This window comes from Peromyscus leucopus, chromosome 9 (genome assembly GCF_004664715.2).
Source record: "Peromyscus leucopus breed LL Stock chromosome 9, UCI_PerLeu_2.1, whole genome shotgun sequence".
NCBI lineage: Eukaryota > Metazoa > Chordata > Mammalia > Rodentia > Cricetidae > Peromyscus > Peromyscus leucopus.
In genome coordinates this window covers 43,592,331-43,619,748 of record NC_051070.1, presented here as the reverse complement: position 1 = coordinate 43,619,748, position 27,418 = coordinate 43,592,331, and the positions used below count along the sequence as shown (strand labels likewise).

Here is a 27,418-nt window from a genome sequence, read left to right as displayed (position 1 = left end):
TGGGATGATTTCAATCATGATTAAAGTATTCAAGTATATGACAGATCTGGGACAAACTTTAAATAACTTTCCATGTTTATTTCAAAAGTAGCTTTTAAAGACTTGCAATAGGCTTTATTAGCAAAGCAAATAGTGAAGGGATAATAATTGTAGACTTAAAGTGCCCTTTCAGTACATTTGCACATACAGTTGAGAGATTCTGTTACATTGTTTAGGATAAACATTACTCAGGTTGAGTATAAAATACTTTGTGGTTCCTTGGCAAGAACATGCTTTATGCTTCTTTGGTTGTCAACTCTCAGGTTAATTCTTGCTTGACAGTCCCTGATAGATGAAGTGGGTTTTACACCATGCCCAAGATGCGGGCAACCCACCAGCTACACGGCATGACAACTCTGCAGGCTGAACGACATCCTTGATAATTATAAGGCCATGGATAGTAGCCTCCCAGAGGTTCGCAGATCTTCTGGCAGTGGGTGTAGCTCCGCCTGCATTCTATACAGCAGATTCCTTCATGATCCAGTCTAGGGTCAAATGTCATGCTCTCTCCTTCCTGCTGCTGTGAATTGAAAGACGACTATTTTATTCCCTTTAGTGAGAAGGTTACTGCATGCATAGTATTTTAAAATAAGATCCTGAGAGTTCACTGCTTCAAGAAATCAGAACAATCAGTTGTAAGTTTCCACACTTGTGCCACCACTCAGAATTCTCTCTGACATCAAGGAACCTTTGCCTACTTAGTCTCTCACCAGCAGAAAGTTGTGTGGTATTTTAATGAAGTTCCTGTAAGGAACTAAGGTTACCACTCAGAAGTGACTCACTTTGTTTTAAATAAGAGCACAAAAAGGAAGCATTATGATCAGAAGGAGCATCCTAACTACTAATTTTAAGTCAGTGGACAGGTGTCTCCTGTAGTGATGGTTCCCAGAGCTCTTGGGTGTACATTTTAAACTCAACTGATCTGGGGCAGGCTGGATTTCATTTATAGTCCAGTGCTCCCAGAGCACTGCGGAGTCACTTGATTTATCCTGCCTGTGTATCAGCAACAGAACAGAGATGCTGTCTTCATGGAGAAGAAGAGGCCCTCAGTGTTCCCAAATGTGTGGAAAGTTAACATTTTCTTGAAAGTGGGAAAACCTTAAAGGAGCATCAGTACACTTGTTTATCCTGACAGCTGGTAACCTCTTGTCAGGTTTACTTGACTTTCTCCTCTCTAGTACTGGAAAGAGGATTCTGATATGAATTTAAGGCAGATTGAAGGCATCATGACATTTCAGTTGTAAATAGAAGTACTTCTAAAAGGAATGAATGGTTATTACACAACTTCACTGCCATTGTCCACCTAACAGAACGAGCAATCCCTAGACACTATCTGAGACATCTGTTCAGATACTATCTTCAGAATGCCTTCTTACTCCCTCAGACCATTCTTCCATTCACCAGACTGCTTTTCCCCTTATCTCCTGAAATAGGCTCATTTAGAACAGTAAGGAGACAGCAGCCCCCTGATTAATCGCAGCGACTTCTCTGGGGTAGAGGGTGCATAAGCGTTAATGGAGGTGTTTCCTCATAGGGAGGTTCAACGGGGCTTCTTTGGATTCATAAAGTTGGGAGGGATCTCAGCTGTTGCTCTAGGCTTTCTCCTTAGAGGAGCATGTGAAGGACAGACCTTGAGGAAAATGCTTGAAGTATTTTTGCTTAATGCTCAGCATATGATAAAGGAGAAAGTTGACATAATTGGAGTTTTTCAAGGGATGTGGATTACTGGAATCTGTAGCCAGGGTAGACACATCACATCCTTTCTGTAAAGTGCCTGATAGCTTCAGACTTTGAACAAATTCATCTAGCCCAGCTACCTGGGGAATAAGCTATATTAAATTTTGTTTGCCTATTCAGATTATATTTCTTGTTATTCTTTGAGCTTAGGGAATAAAGTACTATGGAGTTCTGAATTTTCTGATAAGCCTTGGGTTATTTAGAGAATACCTTTTGCTTTAAATCCCTCTAAAATACATTAGTCTAAAATGATAAACTAGAAAATACGTTTGTAATATGTGAAGCAGTGTAGGGCTGAATAAGCTGTGGGGGAGGGGGCAGATAAACAGATGATTTAGTGCAGCGGTTCCCAACCTTCCTAACGCTGTGACCCTTTAATACAGCTCCTCATGTTGTGGTGACCCCCAAGCCTAACATTTATTTTGTTGCTACTTTAACTTTGCTACTGTTATGAATTGTAATGTAAATATCTGAGTTTTCCAATGGTCTTGGGGGACCCCCAAAGAGCTGTGACCTACCTTTGAGAACTGCTGATTTAGTGTGTGAAAAGTTGTTCCATCTTACACATAATTAAAGATGGGCAAAATAAGCAGAAGACATAATTTATCCACCTAGGAGAGTGGCAGAGGTTAAAAGGTTTGATGGGACTGGAGGGTAGAGTCACTGGGTTGATACTTCGCAAGCATTAGGCTTGGATTCAGTAGCCCCGACATGCTATCCCATATGTCCAGGGAAGTTTGGTAGGGCATGGGGCCTTTCATTACCTTTCACAGACATGTAGATGGTGTGCTCCTTGGAAAACAGTTTGATAACCTCCAGTAAAATGTACAACCCCTGTCTATTTAGATGCATCAGAATTATGCTGAAGACATACTTCCGTCATAGAGTCTAGGCACCAAGATCTGCCTCACCTAGGTCACCTCACTTATGTGCTGCACTACAGTAGCATTGGCAGTAGCAGAGGAGAGGGAGGTATTTGATGTATGCCCATCAAAGCCAAATTAACATTAAGTTTCAGCACATGCCTATCTCTATGTTAAAATGCTGCTAACTGGATAGAAGCCATTAACAGAACATGGTACAACATCAGAGGGACAGAACACTTTCCAAAATACTGTATTCTAATTGGAAAGCAGAATGGAATCTTTGTTCTGAAAAGGTGTGTGTTTTTCTCTGTGTGTACTCCTGCAAATAAACTGGACACATGGTTGTTAATAAGCTGTTATGGGGTGGAAGGTTTTGGAAAAGCAATTTCACTGTACTTTTTTATTTTATTTTTAAAAATGTATGCTTATACTTTATTTTAAACAAAAATCCAGCTACAAATAAACGCTTCATTTTTTTCTCTTCAAATATAGTAATGGTAAATGATAAATATTTCTTAGAATATTTGCGGTTTTAATACGTTAGTGCCTTTCTCACAAACCTCAATTTCCAGCACTTCAGCTCAGCGTATTGTCACCTGTGTGTGAGTCTGTCCCCTGTCTAGGATGCGAGCCCCAAGGGCAGAAGTATCAGTTGACTGTCCGGGAACAGGGCCTGCCTGAGAAAGATAAGGAAACCCACAAATGTGTGCTGAATGGATGAACACAGTGGATATAAGCAGGGGAAGAGAATACTTTCATTCTGTGTGCTACCTCGAGGCACACTTGGTAACATTTTAAATGATCAGATTCCTGGTAGGATTTATTTTCATAGATTTTTTTTCCTCTGACCAAAAAATAAAAAAAATAAAATAAAAATAAAAAGCATGGGAAATGGCTTTGAATTTGCACCACATAGATGGAGATATATGAAGTCTCACTTAGAAATACACTCTCAGCATCACAGTTAATGCATTTGTCTGGGCACGTCATGAAAACACCGGTACGCACGTGGTAAGGATTGTCGGGATTGAAAGGTTCTGCGTCGTCCTGAACACTAGGCCTGGTTTCATTACTCAGTCTTCTAGGGCCTGGGTTGCCTCGTTGTTCACTGTACGGTCTTCTCGTGGTAGAGGGAGCAATGTTTCTTACTACTTCTCTTCTCTGTCTTTGGATCTCTGCAAAATTTCCTGTGAGTTAATTCCTTAACATGAATAAGGCAATTAGAGCTGCATTTCAGAGTGACAGCCACAGATGTGAGCCACAGTCTAGCTTCCTGTTTGACTTTATAATGCTGGCTGGTGCAGGCACTGCAAGTCGGTTGACAAACCTCTGTTCTCAGGCCCTTTTTTCTTTTCCTTGCTTCAGTGTAGGAACTGGGCAGACAGAATGCTACTGATTTTCTGCCTTCTTTGCGGCGAGGAGTGGCCAGGCAAGCTCTTTCTAACTGTCAAGACTTAAAGCAGACTAGGTGAGCGCCGTGTGTAGGAAAGCTTTTACTTTCTTAATGAAAGAGAACAGAAAGTTGTTTCTGTGTGTCCTCCCTAGATGTAAATGTGCTAGCTGGAATTAGGAACTGATAAATAAGCACAAGAGATAAGGTAGCATGCTGCAGAGAGCAAAATGGTAAGCTCAAAGGAGACTTGGTGTCATGGAGTGGACACTAATGCCGCAATCCTTATGTCTTCTGTCTTTGGGTGGTAAATATATACAACTGCTTATATGTTGAAACTACTGCTGATCAAGTATGCTATAACCTGCAGCCCTGTGTGCTCCTAATCGACTGACCGTATAGATATAAAACTTTACATTTTCCTATGAGACATTGTCTTGGTTAATTCTTTTAAAAAATTCCCATGGTATAGAAGAAAATCAGATGTTTTTATGTATGAGGGCGTCAAGGTACAGACCAAGTGCCCAGCCAAGATCACAGACTGAGTGACATCAAGGACAGGATAGGAACTCTGGCTTCCAGCCCAGCCCTCGGGTTAGCCATCTCATCGTGTATCCTGCAGTGCAGCTGGCAAGTGAGTATCAGAGGTGGGAAGTGCCAGCAGAACATTTGCTGTAGAGTCTCCCTGAGCTTGAATCTCTCTGTCTACAATGGAGACAGGAGTATCTCAATCATAGGATAGTGATAGGGCTCAGGGAAACTGAATCTAAGGGTCTTGGTGTATGATAAACATACAAATGTTAGGTAGCCTTTTTTTGTTTTGTTTTTGTTTTTTAAGATTTATTTATTTTGTATACAGTGTTCTGCCTGCATGTATGCCTGCAGGCCAGAAGAGGGCACCAGATCTCATTACAGATGGCTGTTAGCCACCATGTGGTTGCTGGGAATTGAACTCAGGACCTCTGGAAAAGCAGCCAGTGCTCCTAACTGCTGAGCCATCTCTCCAGCCTCGTTAGGTAGCATTCTTATAATTTGTTGTTTATCTCTAAGATGGGCTTTGAAGCTGTAGTTAGATTCCATGAATAGTGTGGATGGAGGAGCTCCAAGGAGACCCGAATCAGCTCACACCTGCTCAGCTAGTTGAAGGACCTAAGGCAAATTAGTCTCTCTTTATCTTAGTGAATTTCTCTGGACCTTGGGAATATGAGTAGTTGTATGCAACAGTTGTTGGTAAATATTAAATGGGACATTGTTTCTTACTAAGCCTGCCTGTGGCCTCAGGGTCCTTCTCCACCCTCTGCCAGGTATGACATGGCATTACTTGGTGTGGGTTGAGAGTAGGCATCTCCTCCAGACTTAGGAGCAAGATGAGACCTGTGAACACTGTGAATCAGTTAGTTATGGGAGAATCAGAAGTCTATACTCTCTATTGCCTGGTAGGGTATTGTTTTGATTGTGGTAGAGCAATCATAGCAATGGACAGGGTCTCATATAACATGGGCTGGCCTCACTCACTGTGTAGCTGAGGATAGCCTTCACCTGACCCTCCTTCCTAGCGCCAGGATTAACAAGCAGTGCCACCAGGCCCAGCTCATTTTAGGGAGTCCCAGTCTTACAGTTCAGGGCATGACGCACATTCACCATCACCACCATCCATCTGTAGAACTGCCTTTTTTTTTTTTTAGGTTAGTTGTTTTTTCTGTTCTAAACAGTGCCCCGCCTAGCCTAATGAGTTAATGCCTGCATTTTCTCCATTTCCTCATTGCTGTCTTCTAGTATTCCATAAAACCTTTCTGAAAACAGCCTATCCCATGTGTGCAAGGAGCGAGGCCTCCCTCTCCACCTGAGCCACCGATACACAGTAGTCCTTGGGGGGACCAGTGTGTTGACCACAGTAGAGATGAAGTGTGAGGCCTGCTGGACTTACTTGCTCTTTGTCACCCAGAAGTGGCTGAGAGGCGTGCTCCAGCCTAACCCGAGGGGCCCCTGCACTTGTTTCCTCTGGCTTTGGAAGCTGATGCACGAGCCCTGCACTTGAGGGATCTCAGCCTTTACCCACAGCAGCTTTTGGCTGTCCCATAATTCTAGGTGTGAATATAGTAAAGCATCGGCAGCGTGACAGCTTCTTAGCCCCCTGATGCTATGCTTTAGGAATAAAGAAATGTAAAATTGGAAGGCGCCAACAACGGAGATTACGGGGCAGAGCAGGAAGGAGCAGGGGGGTCATAAATAAAAGCCGCAGGTATGCAGAAGTGCTCTGTCTTCTGCCCTGTCTCCCCGCTGTGCCTTCCCTTCCACAGGCAGGTCCACCCCCCCCCCCCCACCCTACCTCCTCTTTTATCTCTTGTGCTAGTTACCAAGACTCTGCCAACAACTGTCCCAAGTTACCTTTTTGTCCCAACTCAGGCCAGTGGAGGGGGCTTCTGAGAGCCACAGTGACAGGGAGACTTCCAAACCCTATGACAGAAACTTAAAACTTTACCTTTTGGATACATGGGCTTAAGCCAGAAAATAGGGAGGTTGCCACAGAGTTCAAGGACTTTAGAACTCAAGAAGCTGTTGTCCTTCACAGGCTGATCCACGGCCACCCAGATAAGAGAGTTTTCTTCATATTTAACTGGCATGATCTTGCCTTCCTGTAAAAATGAAATGCCTGTGAGCAGAGGATGGTAGAGCATGTTGAGTCTGGCTACTAAAGGATTATTTTGCTTTGTGCAAACTTGGGACAATTCTGTGTGTGCACAGACCATGCATGCACACTTTGAGGCTCCAGTCTCTGGCTCTCATACCCAGCACACCTCCCAACACCCTGCTCCTAGACAGCCCTGATGTGTGAATAGAAGTGTTCTGAGTCGAAGTGAAAATTACTTGATACCAACTTTGAGATTTAGGTTAATCTGATGTTTTCGATCAAAGATGTTTTTGAGGAAAAGCAATTGAACAGACCCTGAAATCCTATAAAAGATAGAGGAACCCTTCATTTGAAGTGAAAATCTTTTTGGGGTTTTGTTCTGCAGCTTCCGAACAACAATGGAAAAAGCCAGTGATTGGTTCTTTAATGTCTCCAGTTCAAAGTATTATTTAACATAAACCATTTCTCTGTTCCCCAGCTATAACAAAACATATTTCAGATGTTCCCCACATCAAGCACACCACTGAGATTTCAAAGCTAAGCCCTGGATTTCCTTCTACAGCGAGATGCTGAGGGTGGTTTGATAACCCAGGAGACAAATTTATTTTTGCCAGTTGTTCCTTTCATGTATTTATTGCTTTGCAGTAGGTTGGAGAAATTAAAATGTTTTCCCCTCACTTTAGGTAAAAGCAGCACTTCATTTGTGTTTTCTCCCTCGGGCGCATGGTTGCATTAAGCAACTTAAAGTTATTGGAGGAAAGTAACACTCAGGTAATCCAGTTATTTACCTTAAATTAAATGGCTCCGTCCAGGAAATGAATGCTCTTTGAGCACAGCAGCTTTGTATAACTTTAAGTTATACAAAACTGTTGAAGAATTTATGAGAGCAAGTGGCACATAAATCTGACCCATCATCGTCTGACAGAGTGTGGAGAGGAGGGCCTGACTGGGCTGGTGCGTGTAGATACATCCTGTGAGCAAGAATGTTGTCAGTCTCGGAGCATGTGGGCTACCCGCTCCCCTTCCTTTTCTTTGCAACAGTCATGCTTTTGGTTGGAGGCAGTGCTGTGCCATTGTAAGGAGGAACACTTGCTTCTTCATGCTTCCCAGTGGCCAAAGCCAGGCAGTGACGTCCAGACCGAAATATGTTGCATGGCTGTGAGCCAGAGGCCTACCTCTCCCTATTAAAGGTAAGTTGGGGTTGGTTGGCATGGATCAACTTTTAAAATTTATTTATTTATTTAGAGAGGGAGAGTGAGTGTAGGCCAGAGGACAACCTTGAATGTTGTTTCTCAGGTACTTTTCCCCCCCCCCCCCCGCCCCGAGACAGGCTCTTTCACTGCATTGGAGCTCCTTGTAGGCTAGACTAGCTGGTGAAGAATTCCCAGGGATCCTCCTGTTTCTGACCTCCAGTGCCGGGACTCCGTGCATGTGCTACACACTGTGAGTTCTGGGGACTGAACACAGGTCCTCCTGTTTGTCCTCAGGAACTGTAATTACTGAGCAGGCTCCCTCGTCCCTAAGTTCTGGGGAAGAACTGGGGAGGACAGCTGCAGCATCAGCACCTTTAGCGGTGGAAGGAGAGATGGTAATAATGAAAGTCACAGAGATGCTGCCACTGAGCCAGTGCCTGCAGATGCTGGCCTCAAATCCCCACCTGCCGAGGGGACTCTAACTGGAGTCACCTGCTGCTGACAGCTATGACTGATTTACCCAACTGTGCTTTCTGAATTGGGTTTTATCCATCAGAGGATCTACCATGATCCTCTGTAAATAACAAAAACACAAGACAAGCTACTCTGGGCTAACAGGCAAGTGCAAAGATTAAAATACAAAACTATCTGTCGTAGTTAAGTAATTATTTTCAAATACTATTATCTGAAATTGAGGGCACCTGAAATGTTTGACTAGAAGACTTTCAGAAGAATAGTCATAGCTGGGTATGGTGGCTCACACCTTTAATCCCAGCACTCGGGAGGCAGAGGCAGGCAGATGGCTGAGTTCAAGGCCAACCTGATCTATATAGTGAGTTCCAGGACAACCAGGGCTATGGAATGAGACCCTGTCTAAAAATAAAGGAAAAAAGAAAGAAAAAGGTATAATCATATGCTGGTCTATCATTTATTCATTATAACCTACAATTTAGAACTAAAGTCAAAACAAGAATCTTGTAACAATTAATTGCATTTCTGAGAAGATTATTACACACAGGACACAAAGTTCACCAAACTGTTAACATTAGTTACTTTTAGATTATGCAGTTGTGATATTCATCTCTATACTTTCATGCATTTATCATGAGAAAAAAAAAATCATTAAAGTCAATGAGATGACTTAGTGAGTAAAGGCACTTGCTACCAAGCCTGACGACCTGAGTTCAATCCCCAGGACCCACGTAGTGGAAGGAGAGAACCAACTTCCACAGGTTATCCTGTGACCTCTTCTGCACAAGACTGCACACACACACACACACACACACACACACACACACACACACACACAAATAAAAATGTCAAGTTACATGCTACGAAGTTATGATCAGAGCTGGGTGATTTACAGCTGCAGGAGTTGCTTCTCGGGGAAGGCAAGAGAGACTGAGTTCATACCCACATGTGAGAAAAGCAGGAGTGGAGTGGCAGAACTCCACAGTAATGTCATGAAGAGAAAGAAGTGCATGGACCACAGCAGAGGAGACCCCACCCCCTCCCAGGCTGCATGCTGACTCATGGCCTTTGTTTCAGCTCACACAGAGAATGCATGGAGCAAGGGGGTCTGGCCTCCATCTTACAGCAAGAACCCTGGGGTAACTGGGAGTGGGTGAAGGAAGAGGACATCCCGGCTCGCTTTCAGAGCCCACGGATTGGTTTGTGGTTGTGTTTTGTTCTGTTTTGAGACATTGCCTGCTGCTGCTCCCATGGGAACCAACAATTAGGTGGTTTCCAGGCACCTTTGCCTCTATCCACCGTTTCCCTCTGTGGCCCTGAGGGATCTGACGCTCATTCACTTCCCTCTCTGGAATACTAAAGGCTCAGAGAAGATCATAATAAAATTAGCAGTTATGAGTGGCAGGCTTCCCATTCATCTTCTAGAAGATTCTAAGGCCATGGGCACAGTGTGTAGGCAGCAGTTTGAAGCTGACAGACCCGCCACATTTGTTTTTATGGCTCCCAAACCTGTCTTCCTTCCCAACCCCTGCCACAGCTCAGATGGACACAGTCATGGGTGTGACTACTTTGTAAGCCCTAAAAGTATAAGATGGGAAATATTATTATTAAATATGTTTCTAGGACACTATGCAACTCTTCAAGTACATTTAAAAAAAATCAGGTTTAGGGCTGGGGTATAGCCTGTGTAGTGATTACCTAGCAGGTGTGAGGCCTTACGTTCAATCACCACAAATACGAAGCCAACAAAATACCAGGCTTAAAGGCAAGTCAATGGTAAGAAAGGGAAGAATTATGTCTTTAAAATGTGTAGAGTGTGAGGTCAGCCTGGGCTATGTAGTGAGTTCCACTTAGCCTAAGCTTTCAAGGCCAACCTGGGTAACTTAGTGACACCCTGTGTTTAAAAAATAATTATGGGGCTGTAGCTTACTTGCCCTGCTAGCAAGGTCTTTGATTCAATTCCCTTGCTCTAACAACTAAAAACAATCCATGAGGCTTGTGTAGCTTCATTAAGCAGAATTGAACCAAAGGAAAGAACTGTAGGGGAACATCTCAGTCCAGTGCTGGAGGAAATCCATAGGAGAGTGTTCCTCCCAGCTTTCTGGAAGACACTGGGTGACCAGAATATTTGGGGAAGAATTCCAACATTTCATGGGACTGAGGCTAGAAGGCTTCTTGAAGTCCTGTTAAATAAGATTTTACCATGGACTTTTTTATCTTTATTTTGAACTTGTTTGTTTGTTTGTTTTTTGAGCCAGGATTTCTCCGTGTAGCCCTGGCTGACCTGGAACTCGCTCTGTAGACCAGGCTGGACTCGAACTCACAGAGATCTGCCTGCCTCTGTCTCCTGAGTGCTGGGATTAAAAGCATGGGCCACCACCGCCCTGCTATTTTGAACTTTTAATCACTGGTCTGATAGCCATTTAACATCGGATGGATAAGGGCCATCTGAATACCAAGCCCCTAATGAATGCACTTAAACATTTTTATGTTTATTTGTGTGTGTGCGCGCACGCAGCCACAGCACACAGGTAGAAGGTGGAAAACAACTTGAAGGAGCTGCTGCTTTGTTCTTTCTGCCACGTGGCCTCTAAGAATCCAACTCAAGTTATCAGGCTTGGTAACAAACGCCTATACTCACTGGGCTGGCCCACCTAAAATACACTTTAAAACACAGCTTCCCTAAACCTTTAAATATGGGGCATCATGTCAGAAAGATCGTTTGGAGCCAGCAGGACAGATAAATTCTTCTGGTAGAGAGAACAAAACAAAACAAAACAACTTAAGTTCTCGTCATGAACCTGTCCAGGAAAAAGGTGGTGTCTTCAGTGTCTACCTGTTGTGTGCGTTGGCACCTACCAGCTCAGAAGAGATGCTTTGCTTGGTCACAATGCCCACCTCAGGGACACGAGCCTTCGCCTGTGCCTTGATGTAGCACTTCTCTCCTCCAGCAAAACGGATCCCGGTGATCCCCTAGGAGACAAGAGCTTATTTGTCCATCCACTTATATATTCAACCCATCGAGTGTCTTGTATGTCAGGCATCCCGGGTGTTGGGTATAGGGATAAACATAAGATAAAAAGTCCTGGCTCTTATGGAATTTACCAACATTGTCTCCCAAAAAGAAGAAACTGTGAATTCGGGTAGAAATAAGGGTTATTGAAAAAAAAAAAAATAAAGCTGACGTAGAGGCTAGGAAAGGCAGGGAGGATGCTTTAGAGAGCACACCCAGGAGGCGTGATGATGAGGGTGATACCTGAGCCCCGTGGCTCAGGTTGGTTATCCCATCTGGGTATCTGGACTCAGATGGACTGCCGCTCTAGCCGCACAGCCTTTGCTGAGCTTGTGGCCGAGGTGAGTTCTGTCTCTGACTTTTTCTAAGCTCCTCTGTGATTTGTTGCTTGGTCCACAGTTCTCAGTTATAAACTTCTTGAGATCAGTAAACGATGTGTGTGTGTGTGTGTGTGTGTGTGTGTGTGTGTGTGTGTGTGTGTGCATGAGTGTGTGTGTGTGTGTGTGTGTGTGCATGAGTGTGTGTGTGTGCGCACACGCGCGTGTGCGTGCATGTGTGCGTGCATGCGTGCATCTGTCTGTGATTCTACAAAGCCTCTCATAAATGTTGGTCAAATTAATGAATTCCCTTAATTCTGAGCTTTCCCCAGTTACAGAGTCTGAAGTAAACAGAAAAGCTTGATACGGCACCAGCAGTTAAACCTTACCCCAGCACTTAGATGTTTTGTTTTGTCCCCTCTGAGATATAAACAGTGTCTCCTCCTGGCTGGGGACCAGCCTTAAGGGACACACCGGCACAAAGCTCCCTCTGACTTTCACCTGAAGAGGACGTGAGAAGGAACTGCACATTCTGTCCCTGGAGTGTTTACTTTGATTCTGCTGACATCATTTCATAATGAATAAATGATCCTAATATTCTTAAAGGTCAGAAATTTTATGCTTCATAATGTGGACTCCACCACACGTCTGAACCCTGATAACCTCCTGGTGTGTTGAGATCAGTGTAGGACAGTGTAGGACATTTATGTAGGACTCAGCTGAACTGGCTGAGTCAATGTTAAGGCATGGGGGAAGAAAAGCATAAACCCAGAGCTGTGGGCTCAGGCTTCTTAAATGGAGAATGAAGTAAACCATAAGTCCTGCTGGAGGAGAATCACAGGAATCTACCTTACTCACATCCGGGACCTGAAACCCACACAGCCGGGGGGTCACAGAGGAGAGGAGGGAAGAGGGGGGTCTTCCTGCATGGCCCATTCTTTGCTCGCTCACACCATGTAAGCCCTGTCACCTTGTCCCCCTGGTCTGACTACAGCCTCTGCTTTGGGCACCAACATCCCCTGGAGAGATGTTTAAGAACAAAGTCCACAAAACCAGGCTTGGTGATACAGCACTGGGGGGGTGGAGGCAGGAGGGTCAAAAGTTCAAGGTCATCCTTAGTTATATAGTGAGCATGTAGGCTAGACTGAGGTATATGAGATCTAGTCGAAATCAACAAGCAAAACAAACCTAAAAACAGAACCCAGCTGCTGGGACCTCCCAAAATATTCTTCTTACATTGATAATGTGGCGCTCAGTCTCTTGAGTATTCTTAAACTACCCAGATGTCCCTGATGGACAGACCACTAGAATTGAGGCCCAGCAGTTTAGGGGAAAGGGAACTTGTTCAGGGTAAAATTTTTAAGTGACTGTAACAGTCTTTCAGGCCAAGTTTCTCCTGTACCTGGGGCTCATAAACATTTGTTTGTCTCAGAGTCACTGGGACGGAACCCAGAGGGCTGGGTCCCAAGCCCAGGGTGAGGATTTCTGATGCAGCACACCTTAAGTTTGTATTTCAGCAAGCCCTGGGAGGCTGCCCTGCTGGTACCACAAGGAATACAGCTTGAGTACCACTGACATCTGCTGTGCTACTTCCTAAAAAAACGCTACCACTCTGACTCTGAGTGTAAACCTAGGACTTTTAGCTTAAAAAACAAGGGAGGGAGAGAGATCACTGCTTCCCTATGTGGTAGGTTTTCTAGTTCCAGATGTGCATGCTTTCTGAGCATGAGACGCGTTGGGAGGACATCATACATCATTCCAGTACGCCTGGAGAGAGCAGAGTCCACTGCAGACCCACTACACTGAAAGAGGACCTAACACTGAGGTAATTGTGACAGTGCGCACATGGCAGAGGTTGCTGACAGTCCACGGGGTGGGACTAGTGGAGATGAATTCACACTTAACCATCTTGTCTAGCTGCAAATCCGCATCAAGTGGCCAGATATATTAAGCGATTAAGCAGATGGAGAAGTACAAGAAAGGCAGGCAAACCTCCTGTGTTAGCAAACAAACAGGGCCTTAGAAGGCAGTGATAATGAGGAAATTTGCTAACAAAGGCAACTAGTGAAGATTTTGAAAAAAAAAAAAAAATCAACACTTGTTCATCAAAAGAGCCACACGCTATTGCCCTGGGTGCCGCTCCATCTGTGACCCCTAGAGGGCCTCAAGGAGGGAAGGGAGTCCTGCCCACAACAGGCATTTTAGAAATCACTGGAAGAGTCTGATGCAAAGATTGGGGTATTCTGGCCTTTTGGGGTCCCCCAGAGCTCTAGAATCCTGAAGAACCGACTGTCCTGGGTCCTAGGAAACAAAGACGTTTGTAGGTATCCACCTGGTACAGAATACCGTTTTCATTTCGCATATAAACATACAGTGACTGAGCATAGCTCACAGCACAGTGAATTTCCTACAAACAGTTACTGAGAAATGGAAATAAATTAGTTTTTGATTTTTTTTTTTGAGACAGAATCTCAGGCTTGTCTCAAACTCACAATCCCATTTCAGCTTCTCAAGTGCTGGGGTGTCAGGCATGCACAGCCATGCCCATCAAGAGATTGGTACTGATGCCTGCCGTCAGAAGGTTTCGTAGCATTTAATTGCCAAAGCACACTGGTGACCATCTGTATTGCGGGTGTGTGCACTGGCAGTCTTTGAACGACCCGTGCACACACTCGACTTTGTTAATGCCAGCTAGTGCAGCAGGCTGAGTGTGCACATAGGAAACCCATATTTCACTATAAATTACCTTCATTTTATTGTTCCTTTACATTACAGTTGAGGGTTATATCGATTTTTGAAATCAATAACCTACCTGCCTTCTAGGTAAGGTTATACTGTCTTTTTTTCCCCCCTCTAGCTTTTTAAATCACAAATTTCAAATATCCACATATTAAAAGAATTGTTTTCTGAAAACCCAGAATACCCATATGAGCTCACCACTACTGTCTATTTTTAGTTTTTACTCATGGCTCTTGTTACTGGTCTCAGGCCTGAGGAACTTGGCTTTAGCCAACAGCATAGATGCTTGTCAGGCTACAGTCTTTCAGAGTACAAATCACGAACTGTATATCAACTCAGTCTTCTTTTGTTTCTGTCTCAGGGGACAAAGTTTAGAGCACTTGGTGTTCAGCCCTTCTCTCTCTCTCTCTTTTTTTGTAATTTATTTATTTATTTTTCAATACTATTCAGTTCTACATAACAGCCACAGATTCCCTTGTTCTCTCCCTTCCTGCCCCTCCCTTCCCCCAGCCCATCCCCATTCCCACCGCCTCCAGATCAAGGTCTCCCTGAGGACTGGGATCGACCTGATGACTCAGTCCAGGCAGGTCCAGTCCCTCCTCCAGATTGAGCCAGCTCCCTGCATAAGTCCAGGTTTCAAACAGCCAACTCATGCAACGAGCCCAGGACTGTACCACTGCTAGTTGCTCCAAACAGATCAAGCAATCAACTGTCTCACCTATTTAGAGGCCTGATCCAGTTGGGGCCTCAGCATTGTTCATAGTTCATGTGTTTCATCCATTTGGCTATTTGTCCTGTGCTTTATCACTTGGTTTCAAATTTCGCTCATATAGACCCTCCTCTTTCTCACTAATTACACTCCCAGCGCTCCACCCGGGGCCTAGCCGTGGATCTCTGCATCCAGGTTCCTCAGTCCTTGGATGGGTTTATGGCACAACTATTAGGGTGTTTGGCCATCCCATCACCAGTTTAGAGCACTTGGTGTTCAGCCCTTCTCTCTCTTAAGGAGTCTCTTCTATGCTGGGCTGTGTTAAAACACTGGGGTGGGTCCCGGGTGTCACTTTACGGTTCAGAGCCTTGCATGATATAACCCCACCTGCCTCTCCATCAATCTCCATTCCCATCCTTGAGCTGACCACACTGGGATCGGACTGTGAATCCTTTTGTAGTATCCTTTCCAGCCCTCCCTGTGAAAGTTCAAGCCATTTTTCAAAAAGGGTGGGGCTATAGCTCAGTGGTAGAGTGCCAGTCTAGCACAAGAAAGAAAGGCCCTTGGTCCAGTTCCCAGCACAAATCATTCCTCGGGACATTATTCAGTTATTATGTCATTGCCTGGGCTAGGCCTGTGCAAAGCCACTAATCAGCAGCAGTGCCTTTGTGTGTGGAGCACACTCTGCCCATAGCTCATTATGGCACATTTCTGGGCATGTGTCTTTCTCTTAGACTGGACCAGAAGGTCCTTGAAGGATAAATGTCAGTCATCTTCCATCCCTTGTGCCTAGTACCATCCCCACGTACGGTGAGCCTTAATCAACACTTCCCACATTTGACTGATGGTCTAAAATGGGGGCAAAAGTAATAGCAGATGACCACGGAGGCTGATTCATGTCTTTTCAAAAGTCCAGGCTTGTTGAAACCCATAACAGGTACTATCCATCAAAAAAATGTTCCACTCACCAGTTCTGACTCAGAGAAATGTAGGAGCTATCAAAGAGAATTGATCAGTTTATAAAATATTTGTGGCCCTGTTGGTCTATGAGAACAAAACACAATCAATACCATTATTAGAAAGGACCAAAGGATTATAAAACAGATATATAGGTTTGGGATTAAAATATTTTCAGAGGATATTCTTGATACATGAACCTCTCAAGAGTGAGGGGGCCTTTTGTAATTCATCCTCAACTCCTTTTTGCATATTTTGACAGTGTGGCACATCATAGGTATTCAATTTTGTTCTGGATTGAATGATGTGTGTGGAGGAGCCACATTTTATTAGTTTATATTGAGTGGTAGAGAGAAAAAATGTTTTGCCCTGTCCTGGATTTTGCAGTAAAAGCATTTAATAGGTCCAGAGAAATTATACTTGTGCACAGACCAGAACTGTTCGCAATGTGGTGACCGAACAGAGTGCAGCTGGGCACACTCAGAGCTGCAGGGCCTGTCCCCAGGACAGGGCCCCCTCTGAACACAGCCAGAACTCGTCAGCATCAATGCTCAGCCTCTCTGAGCACTAATGCCAACATCTGCTGGGAATTCAAAAGGACTGGTGAAGCATGTTTTGGCTCCCGCAAGAGGAGTGTTTTTGCATAAATGAGAAGCTTCTCTTCATTTTTTTCATCAATCAGAGGAAGATGGGTTGATGAGATGTTTGTAGACCCATAAACTATCAGAAGAGACATTATTTTCAAGAGCCCTCCTTCATTATGAAGTTTCACCTACTTCGTCTGCAGATTTAGCAGAAGAACCTAAATACTGATGCTTCTTCCTCATCACAGAACATAAGAGAAGAAGATTTTTGTCAGCCAACTGGAAATTTAGCCAGAGTGACGCTTCTGTTACTGTTAGCAGATGCACGCTGAAGCGTCAACGAACAATCTAATGTCTCAGGTTGCCTGTAAATTAAATTTTGGTCAAAACAAAAAGAGGGCTGAAATGTTTTTGTTGTAATAGGCCATGCCAGAAAACCTGGGCTGTAATAGGGAATCCACCCATGCCTGTTTTCTGGATTAAACGGGAAATTAAAAAAATATGGAAGTAAAACCTACCGTTGTTGGGAAACTACTCAGTCATTAAAATGTCTTTATTCTCTAGAAGTCCAAAGTTTTGTCCTTGATGTCCTTGAATGTTATTTGAGCAGTTTCTATGTCAAGTTATAGAAAATCACTTGGAATGACATAGTTCTCATGAGTCTTTCTTGAAGACTTTGTGCAAGTCCAAGAAGAGCTTGTTCTTGTCAATGACATTTTTTCCATTAAAAAAAAAAAAGCCTTATTTTGATTTCTAAGTCCATGTATCTTTTATTTTCTAGAAATAAATTAATTTATTTAAGGACATGAACTGGATTAGGGTGTTTTGTCTTGTCTTGCTTATTCGTTTCATTTTTAAAAATCTTTTTTCTTAGGGCTGGAGAGATGGCTCAGCGGTTAAGAGCACTGGCTGCTCTTCCAGAGGTCCTGAGTTCAATTCCCAGCAACCACATGGTGGCTCACAACCATCTGTAATGAGACCTGGTGCCCTCTTCTGGCCTGCAGACAGAACACTGTATATGTAATAAATAAATAAATTAAAAAAAACAAATCTTTTTTCTTGCTTGGAGATGGGAATCTCATGCTGCCAGGCTGCTTCAAACTCCTGGGCTAAGTGACCCCCCAGTATCATCCTCCCTAACAGCTGGGTCTACTGGACCCAAAGAGGTTTGGCCATTGCGTATACTCGCCCATGCTTCTTCCTTTTGAGAACATGGAAGCCAAAGCAAGCCCCTTTCTTAAGGAACACAAGTTACAAAGTGTGGGTGGGTGGCATCCGAGCCACTGTAACAAACAGTAACCACTGACACACATGAGAGATGCCGCCTCTCCTCAGACTGGAAAAGCCGGGGCTTGCCAGTGAAACTCTCTACGTGTGTGAAATATACTTACATTCTGGAAATCATTAACTTCAATCGCTTCCTCGGCTCCGCTTCCCATTTTGAAGGTCTCCAAGTTGTTTCCAGCATCTATTTCCATGGACCCATCTTGTAATTTCCCATTGATACTCATGGTGTAATGAACATTGTAAATCTAGAAGTGAACACAAGAGTGGGTGATGCTTGCTTTCTTCCGGCAATTTGGGGCTTCTCTGCAGACCTGCGAGATGTGAGGCAGGGTTCATCTTTTTCACAGACGCATGGTAACACCATGAACAGTAATACATTTGTATTTGAGGACTTCATCCATACGCCAGTCACTTAATACAGTGATTTCGTGTGTGTGTGTGTGTGTGTGTGTGTGTGTGTGTGTGTGTGTGTGTGTGTAAGCCAGATCTTAATGTCGGGTGTCTTCCTTAATCACTAACCACCTCTTTTAAAGACACAGTGTCTCACTGAACCTGGAGCTGACCAATTCAACTATACTGGCTGGCCAGCAAGCCTGTTTTGGCCCCCTTAGTGATAGGATTACTATGTGGGTTCTGGAAGATCAAATTCAGTTCCTCAAGTATGCATGGCAAGAACTTTACAAAATGAGCCATCTCCCCAGCCTGATTTATTTTAAAATGCTTTTTAAGTAAAATCTTTGGTAGTATTTGATAGCTATTTAAACAGCTCCAAGACTTGGATCTTGGCTACTGAATGGATGCCCCAGGTACCATGTCTGGACCAATTACATTAAAGCCTGTGTAGTTGGGTGCTGAACAACAGTATTTGGTTTTCTAAAGTCTAATTCTGCTTGCACCTGGACTGAGAACCACCTATGGAGAGATTTTTTTTCAGCTGAAACAGTGGCATCTTTGTTTGAAGATTGATTTTTTTTTTAAGTTTATTGGTCAAGATTAGATGTGGGGAATGGCATATGGTAAAGATTTCAGACAGGACTGGGGTATGATTTACACACAACAACACTCAGGAGGCAGAAGCAGGCAGATCTTTGTGAGTTCAAAGCCAGCCTGGTATACATATTAAACTCCAGGATATCCAGGGCTACAAAGACTACCTCTGAAAAAAAAATTTCTATCACTAAATTAGATGATCCAAAGGGCTTTCTTGGTTTAGACAACTTTATCATTGCAATAGCTTAAAAATAACCAACAGCCCAGCATGCTCCTCTCCTGCTAGACCTTTCTTTCTATGTGTGGTGGGCTGGAGGCTGGGTTTCTCTTCTTTCTTTCTTTAGGACTTTAGCGATCTGTCTTCATTAACCGTCCATCATCTGGCTGTCATCTGTCTAACATACCAAGTGTTTGTGTGCTCATGCACATATACATATGTGTAAGTCTTCAAAGCAGAAAGGCCAAGAACTGAAGAAAGGACTGAAGAAAGACCATTCCTACCTCATGCCGGGTCAGCCAGTCTGAACTGTAAATAGCTGCAATTCTGGTCAAGTCTGATTTTTCTCCTGCGTTATGAAGAATGACTACTACATGGATAAACACTAGAAAACGTAGCTGTTGTTACTGGATCATAACTTGGAGAAAACTCATCATCACTAGCCCCACAGACCACTATTTTATCATCCGAGAGGCGGAGATGGATTGGCCACTCCCACTCCGTCTCCTGGACAGCCATCTTCATTTGGTAAGAGAAAAAAATGCCGGCACCACCTTGACGTGACCATCTCTCATCCGCGCCCTACTTGCCTCCTGTCAGGAACTCAGAAGCCTGTGGCTCCCTACACTGCTCTGACCACGGAGGCTACATGTAGGATTCAGGATTAGCAGAGATGGAACAGGGCCCAGCAGCCTGCTTTACCTTCTCTCCTAGAAGCAGCCCAGTTAGGGAAGCTTTGGTTTTGGGTTTTTTATTTTGTTTTATTTTTATTTTTATTTTGGCTGAACCAGGCCTTTTCTGCAGGCCAGCTGAGAAAGCAGGCACTGCTCTGCCCTGGGTGCTCAGAGCAGCCATTGTACACAGAGTTAGCTCTGGCTGTCACAGGAGCCTGGCCTGTGAGTTCTTACTGGCACAAGTGTCCTCCACTCTGGCAGCAACCAACCAAAGCAGCGCAACATCTGAGAACTTAACCATTGAGAAATCCTTGTTAGTTGGTCCCTCGCCATCCCTCCTCCTTCCCTCCCTTCCTCCTTCTCCTTCCCTCCTCTCTCCACCCTCCTCCAAGTCTCAATATGTAGCCCAAGTTGGCCGTGAGCTTGTCATATTATGTAGCCAGTCTGGCTTTGATCCTTGCAGCTCTGATTTCACTTTCCATCGCTTCCACTGACTCCCTCAGCAGAGGCTCCCTAGCCTCAGCTTGCATCCTCCGGATTCAGAACTGGTCTATCTTGCATGCTCGCCTGTCCTGGTGGCTGCAGGAGAAGCCTGTGCCCTCTTGAAGGGATGGGGGCAGAAGTGGGGGAGGGTGGAAGGCAGTCTGCAGTTTCCAAAGTTCTGGGCCCCCTGAGCTGGGCAGGAAGCTGAGCTGCTGGAGCGGCAATTACATTATCTGCTCTAAGCCCAGGGAGCTGTTGGCACCTAAGGCTATTTCTCACCAAGTACAATGCAGTTTATTATTTGCCAAAATTCTGCTCAATATGGTGCCTTTTACAGCCAAGGATATTTGCTAATGAGTTTTTAATAAGGCCTCGGTTCTATAAGATTAATTACATAATGTTTGGGAAAATGTCTAGAAAAATTAATCTAAGAAAAAGGCCCCAAGCAATGGTCTCCTCCCCTCCTCCCTAAATGGGTAGAGTTGTCAGTTCTCGGGCGCTGATGGGAATTTCCCATATTTCAATGCCTTGTTCCATTTGCAACAACGTGGATGAAAAATGGCCTCAATATTTGAGCTCAGTCAGTGATCCCCTCATTATTAGTACCCCGTGCTTGGTAGCCCTCCAGCTAAATTTGAGTAGACCTGTCCTTGGGGATTGAGTCATGTGAGATGGGGGCGGGGTGTGTGTGTGTGTGTGTGTGTGTGTGTGTGTGTGTGTGTGTGTGTGTGTGAACGTCACAGCTTGTTCTCCTTTGGAAACTGAGAGCAGAGGCAGTAGTCTCCTAGTCTGGCCTCGCCAGAGAAGGGGGAGTCCATTAGCCTGATGACTGTGTCTGCTTAGGGGAGACTTACCTTTTTGACTGTGCTGTGCTTGGGCGATTTAGAATTATATCCAGGGAAAGTAGACCCATGCATAGCACAGGCATGTGCCAAATGTACTCTACTCCGAATTTTGTGATTTGTTTTCCAGACTTAAATAATATGGAACAGTATCAGACATTTTTTTTTTTCCAGATTTAAAAAAAAAAAAAGAACTGCCATGATTTTTCTTCATTCTCCTGTCTGTGTAGGAAATAGCAATAACTTTGATTGTTGGCAATAAAATGTGATTCACTATTCCTCTATATTCTTAGAATTTAATACTGATCTTTGAACCAGACAACCAAACATCTTGCCGTAAAATGAAAGGTGTGGGGAAAGGGAGTCCGCTTCTTCAGTGCGGTGGCTCATCCTCTCTAAGAAGCTTGTCAGCAAGCCATGCTTGCCTTAAATACTTAAATGCCAAATGGCAATGCTTTTGTGAATTTCATGGCCAAAATATTTACCAAAAACCTTAAAAACAAAGATATTTTTGTCTCCAAATGACTTCCATTATCGAGGTTTTGTTATCTAAAAGAGAGTATTTACATTCTAACACCATCAAATTTCCCAAAGGGTGACAATCTCAACCCTGCTACCAATGGGATGTAGACGTTGAAATCATTTTCATGTTCAGATTCTCTGCTTTCATATGTGAGCATCTGGCCCAGTGTCTATATTTAAAATACAAATACATTAAGGCACTTTTCAAATCCACACAAAATACAGCGCAATTCTGATCTTACAAATTGATGCTTGTAAATTTGATATAGTCTCTAACACAGACTCAGTGCTAAATGGCATGCTTATCTACATTAGGCATTTGAGTTAAAAATACAAATTATGCAGTGACTGCCGAAGATGTGATGTGTAAAATGGTTGAATTGCTTTCAGCACCATTTTCTCTAAGTACTGGGATTCGTTCATGCTTTGAATTTCGTGGTGGGAGAGGAGAAAAAGCAGTAGTCACTGATCCTGGGAGGACAGTGATTAAGAAAGAGCCCTTTGTGTGCACCCTGGAGATGGAATTCTTTTCCATTAGTTGAAATAGGCTTAGACCCGGTGCGGCAATGGTCACCGAGATAAAATGCCCCCTTTTACATAGGTGGACACAGTCAGGTATTTAGAGAACACACTGGAGCTCTGCCCAGTGCAGACAGAGCAGTTTTTATGCTCCGGGAGAGAGTCCATCCAGCTTTAAAATAAACGAGTAGATAAAAGTGGGATGGTAGTTAGGGAGACGTTTGCCATTAAATCACAGGTGACCAGACTGAGTCTTAAAAGAGATTTGTCACCTCTAAGGAAGTCAGACTTTCTGTTTTAATAAAGAGAAGGAGGTAGGAACGAATAGGTCACCAACGCAGAAACCTTAAAGGATAAAGATTTACCCCTAGCTGTGGGTCGGAATATTCTCTCTTCCCTTTTGTCCTTTTTAAATTTATAGCTTTTCTCAGCTGGGACAGGCCTTAAGGATCATTTGCTTTTGTTTGTTTGTTTGTTTGTTTGTTTGTTTTCGGGATGAGACGTTCAGAGAGGCCACGTTCCCTGCGCACTGACTCACAACTGTCTGGTGGCTGCATTAGGCCTAGGTGGCAGAGAATGGCTTTCCCCGAAGTGTCCAGGACATCCTCGAACATTCTCCTTTCCGGCTTTCGTCCTAGAAACCCTGAGCTTGCCTACACTGTGCCCAGTACCCTCGTGGGGTTGGATCCACGAAGGCGGCGCGCGCGCGGGTGGGGGGGGGGGGGGGTGGGGGGGTATCCCAAGAGGACCAAGGGGAAGGAGTAAGTGGTGTCCACTGGCGGACCAGCGCTCTGGCTCCACCCAGGGGGACCGGCCACCCCACGCACCTGGCGGCCCTTGCATCCCAACTGTGGTTGGATAGCCCTGCGAGCCACTCTTTGGACTTACGTGATTGTCATTCCCCTTCCAGAAGTAGAAGGCCCCGATGGCGCCGAAGAGCAGCAGTACCGCGCCGGAAATGAGGACCACGGCTCCGACCTTGAGCAGACGCGCAGGGCTGGAGGGTTTCAGGGTCACGGTGGCATATGCCTGCAGAGCAGGAGAGGGACGGGTCGCCGCCGCCGCTGCGCCACACACACTCCCGGTCCCTGCACCGTGTCCCCGGGGCACCTCGAGGGCTGGAGTGGGAGGCCTTGGCCCCGGCACACAGACGCCGCCGTCTCCTGAGGGTCCCTTGTCCTTAGGTGTGGAAATAACAGCACTCTTCCCCGGGAAGGGCCGCCAGCCCTGCAGACCTTCACCCTTTGCTGTCACAAGAGGTTCCCTCTACACCTGTGGTGGATCCTGCGCACCCTGCCACTCCACCCACACTCTGGGCACCCTCATTTGATGCCCTCACCCACCACACATTCGATGGCACAAATCCCTCACACCAGAGTGGATCTGGCACCCACACGCAGCCTGGGTCCCTGCGTGTGGCCTCACTCCACACCAGGACCGGGGACCCAGGGGTTACTCACCGGAGGACTGCAAAACTCAATGTCATCAGGTCCTACCATGGTGATCGGAAGTTTGTCCGAGTTCTCTGCCATGGTTGAAGATGGTGAAGAAGGACACCTAGAGGCTCTGCCCCTCTGTCCCAACGACGAATGTCCCCTGCACACCAAGCAGCAGGAGCTCAGCAGCAGCAGCAGCAGCAGCAGCAGCAGCAGCAGCAGCAGCAGCAGCAGCGTCCTGCTCTGGCCAGCCCTTCTGTCCCCACCCCTTCTAACACTGCACCTCTCCCCTCCCTTCTCCCTCCACCCTGGAGCAGCCTCCTCAGCTTGTCCTGCATTCTCAGAAGTGACCTCTCCTCTCTCTCCAGGCCAAAGCCCCCCAAGCACAGTCCAGATAGGTCTGAGTGTGTAAGGGTGGGTGCATTCTTTACAGCAGGGATGTCGAGTCTTGGAAACTCCCCCTCCCCCAAATACTAGCTTGTTGGGGCAATGAGCTGTCCACCCAAGGATTTCTTAGAGCATCAGAGGGCTTTGCCGTGACACTGGCTGGAGGTTCTTTCTTTCTTTCTTTCTTTCTTTCTTTCTTTCTTTCTTTCTTTCTTTCTTTCTTTCTTTCTTTCTTTCTTTCTTTCTTTCTTTCTTTTTGTGTGTGTGTGTGTGTGTTTTTAATTTTATTTATTTTATTTTACAATACCATTCAGTTCTACATATCAGCCACGGGTTCCCCTATTCTCCCCACCCCACCCCCTTGCCTTACCCCCAGCCCACCCCCCATTCCCACCTCCTCCAGGGCAAATCCTCCCCCGAGGACTGCGATCAACCTGGTAGACTCAGTCCAGGCAGGTCCAGTCCCTTCCTCCCAGCCTGAGCCAAGTGTCCCTGAATAAGCCCCAGGTTTCAAACAGCCAACTCATGCAATGAGCACAGGACTTGGTCACACTGCCTAGATGCCTCTCAAACTGATCAAGCCAATCAACTGTCACACCTATTCAGAGGGCCTGATCCAGCTGGGGGCCCCTCAGCCTTTGGTTCATAGTTCATGTGTTTCCATTCATTTGGCTATTTTTTTTTTCAATAATTGAGTAAAACTGAAATTTATTATAAGCCACAGTCGTCCTAGGGACCTCCATGCTATATATATATATATAGCCTGGAGGTTATTTCTTGAGGGTGCTGATGGAAGGGGATTGAGAGGAGAGCAGGATGGTACCAGAAGATAGGGACGTGGCTTAAGTGCCCACGTTAGGACACCTTTCCCCTGGGGCGGGGGCGGGGCCTTTGCTGGATTCTCCTGAAACCAGAGTGTGGGGCAGAGTCTTGGAGATGGCCTTTTGCCACTGGATTCTCCAGGGGGGGGGGGTCTTAGGTTGCAGCAACAGCGAAACCCGAGCAGAAGGGGCCTGCCTGCAGCAGAGGAAATGGGGAGCCTGGATTGAAAATGCCTACAGTTAAGTCAAAACAACAATTAAAAGACACGGCGGCCAACTTCTCCCAAACACTAATGGGATGCGTCTAAAGGAACAGCCATAATGTGTGTACAGATCATACACATATGCATAGCACCATTAGGTGAACAGAGAAGATATTTCACCTTTTGTTGTTGTTGTTGTTGTTGTTGACAGTCACTTGTAGCTCAGGATGACTTAGAACTCCATATGCAGCTGAAGGTGACCTTACATTTTGAATTCTCCCACCACCATCTCTGGAGTGCTGGGATCACAGGCACTGGCCAGTGCTCCCCGTTTTGTGATGGGCGTGCTTTCCACAGAGGCACATCCCCAGCCCTGCCGCCACCCTTTTTTCCTCCTCCATTTTGAGGAATGTATCTTATGCTGTGGTACCTCATTTGCAGCTAGGGTTCCTCGATTCACACACTGGGGGTTTTAGCCATTTCAGAGTTCTCTGCTGAGGAGTGAGCGAGGGCTGGTGCCCGGGAGAAGATGAAGTTTTCCGAGCAGAGGGAGCAGGAATGTGCAAGACTGCGGCAGGAGAGTGTTTAAGGATCAAGAAAGGCACGCTTCTGTGGAGATGCCGATGTGGGGCTGCCAGGGAAGAGAAGGGTGGGAGAGACGGCCATAGCAGAGCTGGCGGTGGCGCTGAGGCTGGGGAGGCTGGGGGGGCAGTCTCAGACCCAGCAGGACACTAGGAGAGGCAGAAGCCCAGTGCGGAGAGAATTGGGAGGGGCAAGTTTTTAGATGGTTAAGTCTGATGTGGAGCAAGAAGAGTCCAGCAACCAGCCTGGGACACTTGCTCTGCACACATCCTGGATGTGTGAACACCCTTCCTGCACACCCCAGATGTGTGAACACCCTTCCTGCACACCCCAGATGTGTGAACACCCTTCCTGCACACCCCCAGATGTGTGTAACCCCCTTCTCTGCACACCCCAGATGTGTGTAACACCCTTCCTGCACACCCCCAGATGTGTGAACACCCTTCTCTGAACACCCCAGATGTGTGAACACCCTTCTCTGCACACCCCAGATGTGTGAACACCCTTCTCTGCACACCCCAGATGTTGTAACCCCCTTCTCTGCACACCCCCAGATGTGTAACCCCCTTCTCTGCACACCCCCAGATGTGCGAACACCCTTGCTGCACACCCCCAGATGTGTGAACACCCTTCTCTGCACACCCCAGATGTGTGAACACCCTTCTCTGCAACCCCCAGATTGTAAACCCCTTCTCTGCACACCCCCAGATGTGTGTAACCCCCTTCTCTGCACACCCCAGATGTGTGAACACCCTTCTCTGCACACCCCCAGATGTGTGTACACCCTTCTCTGCACACCCCCAGATGTGTAACCCCCTTCTCTGCACACCCCAGATGTGTGTAACCTCCTTCTCTGCACACCCCAGATGTGTGTAACCCCCTTCTCTGCACACCCCCAGATGTGTGAACACCCTTCTCTGCACACCCCAGATGTGTGTAACCCCCTTCTCTGCACACCCCCAGATGTGTAACCCCCTTCTCTGCACACTCCGCTAATGGTGCCAGGGAAGTGCCCAGTGTGATCCCGCTGGGCTTCTCCTGGCCTCTGCTGAGCAAGGGTGAGCAGATGGCTTTTCCCAAGGACACTGTCCCAGGAATTTTAGGGAAACAAAAGAGATGCAACAGAGAAGTGGAGGGGAGGCTTGGTACAGAAGTGCACCTAGTGAATACAGAGGTTAGTCACACGATGGACTGGCAGAGTCGGACGCTGAAAAGCATGAGGGCCAAGAAGGGCTTTGGGTGTTTGCCATCAGGAGGCAGGGGAAAACAGCAGTAGAGTAGTGCGTTTGTTTTATTGGGCATGTTACATGGATTACAAAAAGTTAAGTAGCGACTAAAAATATGTGCAACTAATCTCATAGACAAGGAATGCATTTTTCTAATATAGGCTGGCCCTATATTAGATCCTTAAAAGACCATCTCCAACCAGGCAAAAGACAGGAACAGATGATTTACAGAGGGAGAAACACAGAAGGCTGAGAAATAAGAAGAGTGCTTGAGTACATCCATAAAAACAAACGCAGATTGAAAGCTTGCTTTTAGTGTTAGCCATATGGGATTAAGAGTGCAGGGCTGACCTGGGTGTGGGCAACCCATCAGGGGACTCGTCCGTGAAGAAAACTGAGTCTCGCTCTCCCCCAGCAGAGACTAACTGCCTGCAGCTTTTAAACTGGAGGTAAGGCCTTGTGAGCCCTTCCCCGCCATGGTGGGGGGTTGACTTGTGTAGTCTTGGGCAGGCAACCTTGTGGAGAGTTCAGGGGAATCACCCCTGTCATGTTCGGAAGGTGCCATTTCACAGCAGGTCTCCC

At 45.7% G+C, this 27,418-nt stretch overlaps 1 protein-coding gene across 3 annotated transcripts; it reads right to left on the bottom strand.

Annotated features, from left to right (window-relative positions):
* Window positions 1–57: 57 nt before the first annotated feature.
* On the bottom strand, window positions 58–23,884 carry Cnmd (chondromodulin). 3 transcript variants are annotated; one of them, XM_037208364.1, is made up of 8 exons: window positions 23,642–23,884; window positions 23,070–23,210; window positions 18,039–18,179; window positions 11,188–11,301; window positions 6,515–6,668; window positions 3,651–3,817; window positions 3,203–3,319; window positions 473–559 (listed from the first exon to the last, which is right to left on the bottom strand). In XM_037208364.1, exons 1-7 carry the CDS (start codon window positions 23,711–23,713, stop codon window positions 3,224–3,226), a joined length of 885 nt encoding a protein of 294 aa, XP_037064259.1. In that variant the 5' UTR covers window positions 23,714–23,884; the 3' UTR covers window positions 473–559; window positions 3,203–3,223. The 3 variants fall into 3 exon arrangements, with proteins under 3 accessions (XP_037064258.1, XP_028734662.1, XP_037064259.1); XM_037208363.1 differs by lacking the exon at window positions 3,203–3,319 and having other exon boundaries at window positions 58–556; window positions 23,642–23,883; XM_028878829.2 differs by lacking the exon at window positions 3,203–3,319 and having other exon boundaries at window positions 58–559; window positions 23,642–23,882.
* Window positions 23,885–27,418: the final 3,534 nt, after the last annotated feature.